Source organism: Haliotis rufescens, unplaced genomic scaffold, assembly GCF_023055435.1.
Source record: "Haliotis rufescens isolate VD_foot unplaced genomic scaffold, xgHalRufe1.0.p SCAF_92, whole genome shotgun sequence".
NCBI classification, from domain to species: domain Eukaryota; kingdom Metazoa; phylum Mollusca; class Gastropoda; order Lepetellida; family Haliotidae; genus Haliotis; species Haliotis rufescens.
In genome coordinates, this window is record NW_025964386.1 from 85,023 (window position 1) to 96,354 (window position 11,332).

At 40.4% G+C, this 11,332-nt stretch overlaps 1 protein-coding gene across 1 annotated transcript; it reads right to left on the minus strand.

Annotated features, from left to right (window-relative positions):
• Positions 1-9,153: 9,153 nt before the first annotated feature.
• On the minus strand, positions 9,154-11,103 carry LOC124135674. The gene has a single exon (XM_046501116.1). It carries the CDS (start codon positions 10,980-10,982, stop codon positions 9,306-9,308), a length of 1,677 nt encoding a protein of 558 aa, XP_046357072.1. The 5' UTR covers positions 10,983-11,103; the 3' UTR covers positions 9,154-9,305.
• Between the last annotated feature and the right edge of the window lie 229 nt (positions 11,104-11,332).

The window sequence follows — 11,332 nt, forward strand, 5'->3', positions numbered from 1 at the left end:
CTGCGACAATTATAATAGTCAAACCCTGAAATGGTCAATGATAAGACTCTTAACAAGTTGAGGACAACATGATTGCATTTCTTGGTAATTATTTTCGACCTTGTCCTTGATATGTAGTTTGTCACAAATTAAACTTCAACTAGGTCAGGAACTTAGGGACACCTGGTATCTATGTTTGTTTATGTTGTAAACAAAATTTGAAAGGAGTGAAACTTGACCCCTCACTCACCCCACAACCAGGATGGAAATTGTAAAACAGTACCATCAAACTAATTCAAATCCCAATCTTGTTGATTTGAAACATTTTTGTAAACAATTTAGTTTTGACATTTTACTGAATGTGCTTCAGTACATGTACATTGCTTTGTCCATGAAGTTTGATTTGTCCACTGTTTGAAATTTGAAATAGGAATGCCATGAGGTAAACCATTGTGTGCAGAGAAGCATGTAGAGGGGACATGAAATACAGGACCCCTGCATTATGGACAAAGGTTTAGTTATTATAGTGTTGTGTGCCCTGTGTTACAGATTGGCTCTATTTGATTTACAAATCACTAAGAGCAAAGCATCTGTCTGCATTGTTTAGATGTCCTTTGTATATACTGGAGACTAGTGTTGACTGCAGTCTGTGTGACATGTTACATGATAAGATGGATTCTATTGGCTGTCCATATGGGACTTTCTGAGATTTTGTAATGTCTTCAGTCTTTTCTTCATATCCACGAATGTTTTCATTCCTAAGTAAATGATTTGGGGTGCAGCTCTTTCGATAAGCACTTTAGGGAAATAGTTCCAGCACAGATTTGATTTTAAAGTTTTGAGACTTTTTCATCCAGATTTCCTCATTCTTACATTCCTTTTTGTCTTTCAGGATTTCAAGTTTCCCACTATCAAATGTCATTTCAAACAATAACACGTGTTTAGATATTCTTTTGAAATATTGATACAATTATCCATTCATTTTCATTATACAGTGAAATGCTTTTAAACTGGTCAGTACCACCAAAGTGAAATCACCTGGAGTAATATCATGTTACAGTTTCCAACTGGGATCTTTGTAGATCTTTGAGGGGCATTTAGAAGTTGGACATGTGACTTACGACAAGATGGATTGGATGATCGACTTCTTTATTGTAGTTCTAGCTACATTTAGATTGTAACACCATTATCAAGCAAGTGTTAGATATACACAGAAACGTTGCTGCAATTGTTGGACTGAACAGTATATTGGAATTACTTTTCTGTTCCGGTATATTGGGTAAAAATAAATCAAGTTTTGTTATTATTTGTATCCTTGTAACCTAAAAGTTTCACAAATTTATTCACAAGTGATGTTTCCCTTTGAAACTGACTTACAAAACAATGTAAACTTCAGTATATAGAAAATATGATCTGGATGTACAATCAGTGTCAATTGATGTCAAACACTTTAGCACATATATATCACAATAGGTGTCTCAATACAGTAGGGCTGCAACGAATACACTATGAGGCGAATACGATTCATATCACGAATATAGGGTTACGAATACGAATATTAATTCACAATTACAATAACAAGTCAGCAGTTTATGTATTATTTATTATATTCAGTGAAACAATAACATCATAATTTATTTGACATGGTTTGTTAATTATTAATAAATTATACATTTATATACTGCACTTATCCAGGTACCAGTATCTACTCAAATGCGACAATGACCAGTGACAATACTATCAAATTAAATATTATTAGAGTGTTATTGAAAGAAATCTATGCATATAATATGTTGTTATGGATATCTTTAGGTACAGGTATGTAAATATACATGATAGCATATTCATTAATATTCGATTCTAGTGGCCATGAATAACGAATTCAATTCATGAATGGTTAAGGTTCGATTCACCAAATACGCGAGTTAATCATAACAGCCCTACAATACAGATACCTGTATCGCAGTATATTGCAAAACAAACCTTTTCCAATGCTCGGCCCTGTTTAATTATTATGAAGTTGATCATCCCAAACTATCATATCATGAGTAATATTTTTGTCAGAAGGATATCTGACGGTACTGATGAATGATGCTAATGGCATTTCACTGGGTAAAGATTCATGTGTTAATCATTCAATGAAGAGACATTGTCCATATCATTGTGAGGACACAAAGTTCATATCAAGCTTTCCGAGAAGGCGACCTGTGTTCAAAATATCACCCTTTAGCATTGTAAATAAAGATGTTTATTTTTCTCTATTTGTATGTATGTAAATAGTTGTACATAGATACCTTGAAGGAATTCTCATGATTATGTCAATTCTCAGATTTTGATAATTGCTTGTGACGGTTCCAAGTTGCTAATGCTAGTCCTTGCATTGCCCTCTACATATCATCAGTGAAACACAATTGTTAGATATTTACCCCAGATATTTATTGGTACCAAGTGGATATAGTTCATTGTTATAGAGTCTTGCATCTCACTGGATGAGTCGATTCTTTGATCGGTAGAGTAGACGTACAAACAAGCAGTTTGTACTAATGATAACTTCAAATTCGGGGGTTGGGCATTGGGTGAGGTAGACCAGTGGTTTAAGCGTTCACTTGAAACGCCTAAGTTACAGGTTTGATTTTCAACATGGGTATAACGTGTGAAGCCCATTTCTGGTGTCCCTGCTGTGATCATTCCTCAGTGCAGATAAAAAAACCTTTATCAAGCATGTTTTTACACTTGAGTAGATCAACATATTCAGTGTCCCGATCTCACACAACTGAACAGGGTTTTTGCCTATCAGGTTTGTGGGACACTTTATTTTTCGTTTTACTGAACTACCAAACGGAACCAAATACCAGAATCAGAATATAAAATATGGATAGTTTTTTATGAATTTTATTTGTCAAACTGTTCTTTCCTTGATGGCTTAGAAAATAAAAAAACAACTTCAAAACATAAGTTTGTAAAAACAGTGATCCAATGTACTGGATATTGTCTTTGCCCACACTGATACTTTTCTGATAGAAGTAGCTATATATACTGCTCAAAAGAAGTTACAGAACACCTGATTCTTTCATATTACTTTAGTTGACCTGTAGGCCTTTGTATCCTGTCGCCATTCTATAATTTTTATCAATAATAATAACAGTAATAATATGTATATTTCAAAAGGAAATGACAGGTTTTAATAACTTTTCCCGTATTCTTGTATTAGTGGTAATAATTACTCAAAATATTTAAGGACTTAATGTATTTAAGATTATATAACCTATACTTTTGAATTTCATAGGTTTAATCATTTGTTTAGAGAGGTCTTGCAGTCCAATTTTTTTAAGGACATTCCTACTACTAATAAATGTTACGGATAATATTTTAAAGGGTATTCATATTGTCTCTTCCATCAGTGAACGTCATCTGTTTAAACTAACACTGCTAGCTTGGGTGGGTTTAGGTATTTGCATGATTAATTGTTGCCATAGAAACAGTAACTCTATGGTGACGGAATTGAATGTTTTCAACAAAAGGCGAACAGCCTGCATGAGAAATGTCATTCTTTAAATTCCCTTTCTTTTGAAATCATGGAACACTTCCTTTATCTTTTAAGCAGCATTGTGTTATTTTATTTTATTTTTATTATGTTTAATTTTCCAATAGTTTTGTTGTTAAAAGATGTCTTACAACGATTTCAATGTAGCAATCTTCATACTCATGATGGTGCCATTCCTTAATAGTTTTACATATTAAAAAAGTCTTTAAATTGTTGCTTAAGCTTTGTTAGTACATTGGGGTGGGGGGTAGCCTCGTGGTTAAAGCATTCACTTGTCACGCTGAAGACCCAGGTTCTATTCCCCACATGTGCACAATGTGTGAAGCCCATTTCTGGTGTCCCCCGCCGCGATATTGCTGGAATATTGCAAAAATCGGTGTAAAACCATACTCGCTCACTCACTCACTCATAAGTACAAGTAAGTATCTCTGATATAAAAGTTGAAATTAGACTCAAACACATCTTATAGGTATATTTGATACATGATTGAAAATTTAATTGTTGCCAATTCCAGACCAAATAACTTTAAGAAACCCAACATAACATAAGGTTTCAGCTGTTAATTTTATTTCAGGTTGAAAGAACACACTTTGAACTTGTAAACGTAGAGAAGAGATTACAATATTTCGCACTAGGTGATGGCAGATGTTTAATGATAAAATCACTGCACTAGATAGACAATTGTTTTTGCTGCAAATGCTAGAATTTTATAGCTGGAATGGTATGTTCCAGTAGAGGTATAACAGAAATGCTGGAAGGATGAACCAATCTCATTCACTCACTTAGCTACGCTCTCAACTTAGGGTAATGTTGTTATTGAAAGTTTGTGTGGATAATGTGATTCCTGTGTCTAGTTGCTATTGGTAAAACTATTTGTGTAAGTGGTGTGTTAGGGAACAATATGAAACTCGGACTTGAGGAATCAAAGTTCCATTCAGTATTAATACCAACCTCATTCAATGTACTGTATGCCTTAGGAAGACTACTGGTTTGGGATAGCAATGGGCTTTTTAAATATTCTTAGAAAAGGGTTCAGACCAGCTTACGTACCACATGGATAATAGAATCTGACTGTGATGTGAACAGTGTTTAGCTTTGACTTGGTACTACCCTTATGGGTAAGGGCAGTGGAAATAAAACTACTTTCTGAGGCGCCGTTTGTAGATGCCCTTCTGATGACTTTAAGATACTTTCTTGTAATGTGTAAAAGACTGCTGGCTATTTGATAAGGGTAAGCAGGTTGTGATATAATGAAATAGATCATAATACTCTAGTTGAGCACACCAGTTACATATTTGGATAACCCAATGTGAAGATTTCTGGGATCGTTAAGTCAAATTTGGCTTTAGAACTATCCATGAACTAATATTCAATGAAACGAGGTTACGTGTATGCTAATAATAAATCACACAAACCCTTCACCACAAGCATCAGGGTTTTACCATTCATAGCTCTTTAAGCCGAAGCTTCATCAGAATTTGAAAGGTTTGTTAGGTAGCATAGAAAAGTGTGTCCCCCCATCGAACAGCGTCTCAGAATGCAATGTGGGGTAACATTGCCTCTGTTTACTGCGACAGTTTGCCAGTGTTCCTTTCATCAGTCCTAGAAAGTCTTTTGTCCTGTCCATATGAATTGTGGGAGTTTGTTTGGTTCATATATGCTGTATGCAATAAAGCTTTATCATCCTTGTGTGTAGTGTTGTAGTTACATTTCTTGTTCACGTGGGGGCACGGGTGGCCCAGTCGTCTAAGGCGCCGCGATTCGCTGTGCAGAATTGCGTCCCTTGGGCACGCCCGAAACCTATGATTGTGGGTTCGAATCCCGGTTCGCCCCGTTTCTTGTTTCTAGGTTTGTCAGCACCATACCCGTGCTCGTGGATTACACCGAAGTAGTAAACGTCTGAGACCTGCATCAATTCGGGCTTTCCTCCCACATTAAGCCGTCATATAACTGGAATAATGTTAAAAGCGGCACTAAACCCAACTCACTCACTCACTCTTGTTCACATATGAATGTATGTGCCGAGTGTCTTGAGTAACATGCACTCGGAACAGCTAGGTACGATCACGGCCTGTAAATACACATATTATCGACCGTGGACCAGGCAAACCACTGACTGATACTATGAGGAACGACTCTCACTCCCTCACCACTCTATGTGGCGATTTTCACCATCAACCATGTCACTGAATCTGACTAACCGATCAATTAATAACGACCAGCATGGGTTGGTGTGGACCGCTTCAAATCCAGACTCCGTAGGGGGATAAATAGTTACTCTCACTCACACATTCACTACTCAACAGGGATAGAGCTACCGTGAAGATCCGGGGTAGAACAGGTCTTCAGCAACTCATGTTTGCCGTAATAGACGACTTATGCTAGTGTAAAGAGAAATCGGGCGACTAACGTGATCGGGTGGTCAGAATCGCTGACTTGGCTGATGCATGTCATCGTATTCCAATTGCGTGGGCGATGTTCATATCAACTTCTCTAGGCAAGGAAGTTAACTGACAAAAAGGCCAGTGGAAACTGGCCTTATATAGTCAGTTAACTCCCTTGCCTCGGGTAGATATGCCCATGTCAATTACTGTATTGTCTGTTCCAGACTCGATTATTCACAGGCTGCCATCATATAGCTGGAATATTGCTGAGTGCAAACATCCGGAGTCCTGTGGGTGTTCTGACTCAGAGAAGGTCCCCAGTACCTAATACTTGAGGTATGAATCGTACACAGCCATCGAGTGGTTCTAATGTGTGATCTGGTTGATTGGATGGCATTGCGCCCCAGTGGTCTTCATCATTACTTATGCTATCAACCACTGGTTTGCCAGATCAAGCCTCGATTAAACACATACCTGGAATGTTGCTGTTGTAGTGGACAACATTGATGATCCGGGTTAGAATTGGACAAAAGCAACCCCTATTCCCGTAGCCGCAACTAACGGGATCGGGTGGTCAAGTTCGCTGACTTGGTTGATGTTTGTCATCGTATCCCAATTGCTTGGATCGATGCTCATGACATCACTCACTGTATACTGGTCCAGACTTTATTTACAGACCGCCGTCATATAGCTGGAATGTTGCTGAGTGCGTTAAACAACAAACAAACAACATTCACGCACTTCGTATGAGTGAGTGAGTTAGTTGGGTTAACGCTGCATTTAACATTATTCCAGTTATATCACGGCGTGTCTGCTTAATGTGGGATGAAAGCCCGAAGTGATGCAGGTCTCAGACGTTTACCACTTCGGTGAAAACCACGAACACGGGTATGGTGCTGACAAACCTAGAATCATAATCGGGGCGAACCGGGATTCGAACCCACAATCATAGGTTTCTGGCGTGCCCAAGGGACGCAACTCTGCACAGTGAATCGCGGCGCTTTGGACCACTGGGCCACCCGTGCCCCCGCACTTCGTATGAATACAAAGTCGTCAATGAGAGTTTCAGCAGTCGTTGCCTAGATGTGCGCCAGGAACTCTCGTCCATCTTGTTAGATTGTAAAAGCCGTACATAGTCCAAGGGAGGCTATTACTCCATCCCAAAGACCCCACAACTATTCAGCGGTAATCCACTTAATATCATGGGGTACTGGGGAAATATCAAGTGTACACGGGACTTTGACCACAGGTTCGAACAGTTGTCATTGATCTTAATTTGATTATATGTAAAAAAACAACCTCGGATTCATACTGGAATGATGGTAAAAGAACACTTGTTCCGCCAGATGGGCACATCATATGACGCAAAGCAAATGAAACAGTTACAAAACACGTCGCTAGGTAATCGGTTTCGCGTATATAAATATGCTTAAAAATGAGAACAGGTCATTTTTTTTTTTTTAAAAAGGGAAACATCTGTCTCTTCAGAATTTTAATACAGCATACTATTTATAAAAAAATGTCTATTTCATATGGAAATTATGTAGAAAGCGGTGCTTAACTTTACAGCTTCAGACACACGTGTGTGTATTCGAGGAGGCTGATTATTCTCTGACGGTGACGTTTGGGCAGTCTTGCAAAAACAACGTTGAACCAGTTTATGTCCTCCCACACCAATAGCACCAAAACGGCTACTTCCGTCTAGCCGCACAATGTATTGTGAATGTCTAATGACGATGCAAACAGACTAACAGCCGTGTAAAGTACATGGGTATTTACTTCAGGGTTGGTTTGTTGGTTTGTTGTTTAACGCTGCACTCAGCAATATTCCAGCTATATGACGGCGGTCTGTAAATAATCGAGTTTGGACCAGACAATTCAGTTATTGATATCATGAACATCGATCCACACAATTTGGATACGATGACATGCATCAACCAAGTCAGCGAGCCTGGCTACCCGATCCAGTTAGTCGCCTTTCACGACAAGCATGGGTTGCTGAAGACCTATTCTAACCCGGATCTTCACGAGTCATTGATTTAGCGTGGTTGGTTTAACGCTGCTTTTGAACAGTATTCCAGTTACATCCCGCGTGTCAGCTTTATGTAGGAAGAAAGCCCGAAGTGATGCAGGTCTGCCTGAGTGAGTAAGGTTTTACATTGCGTTTGCCAATATTCAACGTCACGGCGGCGACACCAGAAATATATTTCATGTTGGCGAATCGAACTCGGGATTCCGGCGTGACTTCTAGGCTATCCCATGGCCCAAATTAGATATGTGAAAGGGGTTTGTTTCTTTGTTTAATTGTTTTTTAACGCCGCACTCAGCAATATTCAAGCTATATGACGGCGGTCTGTAAATAATCGAGTATAGACTAGACAAACCAGTGATTGACATCATGAGCATCAATCCACGCAATTGGGATACGATGACATATATCAACCGATCCCTCTAGTCGCCTCCTACAAGCAAAGTCGCCTTTTACGGCAATCATGGGTTGCTGAAGACCTATTCTACAGGATCTTCACGGGTCTCTATAGGAGGTAACCCTCTAAAAGACCGACATAGACAAATCTGTACATGAAGAAAGTCGAGCCTGGTCTCGATGTCAACTAACGACATATTTCAACTTCAATATGTATGTCGTCTTATAGACAACCGCTTCATCAAAAGTTGGATCAGTCAATACACCCCTAATATCATTAACCTGTAACCATATGTATTTCTATCTTTTGGGGTACATGCATACATATAGCAAATACGACTGTCTTCATTGGTGGGAACATGAATGTGAAGTTTTAGCTTCATTTGTGCAGTGGTTTCTGGGAATATGTAAACCAAGGGACGACTCAAGAGATGTTTTGTATGTTCCATATGGCCACAGGAAGCCATATTTGACTTCCGACAAAGATGTGTTGAACAAACTTGGTACTCCACAAGGTGACCATCTCACCCTCTAAGTTTCAGGTCTCTTGCCCTTAAAGTATTTCTGAAAAGATTGTTTGTAGTTATAAATCAAAGATGGCTACCTGAAACGACCATATTGCAATTCCAATTTGGATGTTTTGAACACGCTTGAAGCCCCTTATTGTAGCAAACAGCCCTACAAAATGTTAGCAGACCAATTAATCGTTTTGGAGAAGAAAAACAATTAAAACGTTTATGGACGACTTGCCACGATACAAGCCCACATGAGCCTCCATGCCAGGTGCTCTGGAAAGACACGTTAACACAACTGATGGATTGACTAGCTTTATAAGAATAAATCAAATGTCAAGTACAACATGGTTACATAACATAATAGACTTCATGAGAAACTTACCAAAGTAAACGGCATAAAGATCAAATTTAACAAAACAGGAACCAACTGATTAACAAACGTCATAACAGGTCGGTAATCAGACCCAGTACTGCTTCTTGTCAAGGACAGGTACGGTGAACTTGACCTTCCGTCCAGGCAGAGCACTCAGATCATAACCATGAACATTCTGGTTCTCATCCAGCACCTGTTTGTCCGTTCCCATAGAGGAATTGGTATCCCACTGGGCCCCATCAGCCGACACAGGGGTGGGGTGGTGGGCCACGCCCCCTGCCACAGAACACGAGACTGAGGCCGACAGGCGGGACCGCGCTCCAGAAGACGTTTGAGCAGAGACATTGATGCTCCGGAACAAATCTACTTCAACGCTGTACGCTTTATATCCAGGAACAATTTCGACGCTGGCACGACGGGTTTCGGGAGCACTGACGGACCTCGACCTTGGGTCGAGATGGTAGTTCTTCAAGTCGTCGCTGTTGATGGAGTGAAGGGGGGTTCTGTAAGCTGCTTGGGTTCCGATGGAAGTCGTACTGCTTCCAACACAAGGATACATTGAAGTATTGTCGGAGTAGTGGTCAGAGACCTCAATGCTGCTTGACACTGTAAAGTTGAGTCGCATTGGGGAACAGTTCCGGGTACTGGCAAAAGGGTAGTTTGGGGTGTTGTTATGGCGACTGGCGTGGAAACGTGAGATGCTGCTAGGGAGGCTGAGAGTCCCGCTGGAGGTCATACTACCTGATGACGACTGTGCATTATTCAACACCTGAGCGTGGCTGCTCTCGGGAACAGTGATAGATGATATTTCGGCTCCATCGAAAGGCGTTGGCATGGCGTGTCTAGCGTGGTACGCCTTTGACGGATAAACGGCATCGTGAGGTTCCATAGCTCCTGCAACGTTGCCACTCTTCTCAGACTCGACGTCGTACTCCGTCGTCGGGGTGTTGTTGTTTGGGAAATAGGGAGAGCTCATGGCGTTGCACTCCTCGCAGTACACATTTCCAACCAATTTCCCCGGTGCAGAGAAGCAAGGATTCTCGTAACCTTTCAGAACGTCGAGTCTGCTGTCGGTGCCGCTGGTCTTTGGCGTTCCCCAACTCACCTGTATAGCTGGAACCAGTGGTCCATCTCCATCGTCATCACTTCGCTCTGCCACTGTGACCATGGTATCCACCGATCTGTGGTGAGACCTCTCGTCTATCGGTGACAACTTTCTTGCCAACGTTGCCACGGGCCTTGTCTCTTCCTCAGACCGCAAGAAGAACTTTGAGTTCTGACGTCGCAGAGGAACAACTGGTACTCTCTCGCACGTGCTAGAACCACGTGATATCTGTGACTCAATTGATCTAATTGACATTCCGGTTTCGGTCGACCTCTCGTTCGGCATCATGTCAGGCGGTCGTTGTTGGGCAATGAAGTGACGCATACGCCGTTTTTCTTTCCACGATTGCCAGTACAAACAGGAAGCTATGGCGACCAGAAACAGACCAATCAGAATGAGCGGTGCAACGACGCCCCAGCTAATGCCTTCACTCACGTAATGGATGTTGACGGGATGCGTTGTTGTCACAGACGCCGCCGAATCGGTCAAGGACGATATTGATGAAAGGTATTCTTCGACTGTCATGTTGATTTTTTGTTGACGTAGAATAACAGCTATCCGTTCGTGCATTTGTATGTCATTTTGAAAGGTGTTGTTTAAAACGAAGTCCATTGTCATATTATTTAGTCTGCTCGTTGACATATTGGAATATTCCATAACGTTGGAATAGTCCCCGATGTTAGATCAACAACCTGTTGAAACGAGTATTTTCTTCATCGTAACTGTCATTTCATCGACTACCATGAAACGTCCTGTTTCATTAACGAGTTTACATAGACTAAATGCTGCTCCCAATTGGATTTACTTAGGACGGTCCATTTTAGATAGAGGGGACATGTTTGAAAATAATAGACATTTTTATCATACATTCATAACGATTTATTAACTGGCATTTACGTCTCTTTTACCCCTATCTGTATCGTTGTTCTTACTAAAACTTAAACACGATAAATTTCATTTTTAAAAAGCAATACAAATTGGCATAGTAAACATCACCCGTAATGTGT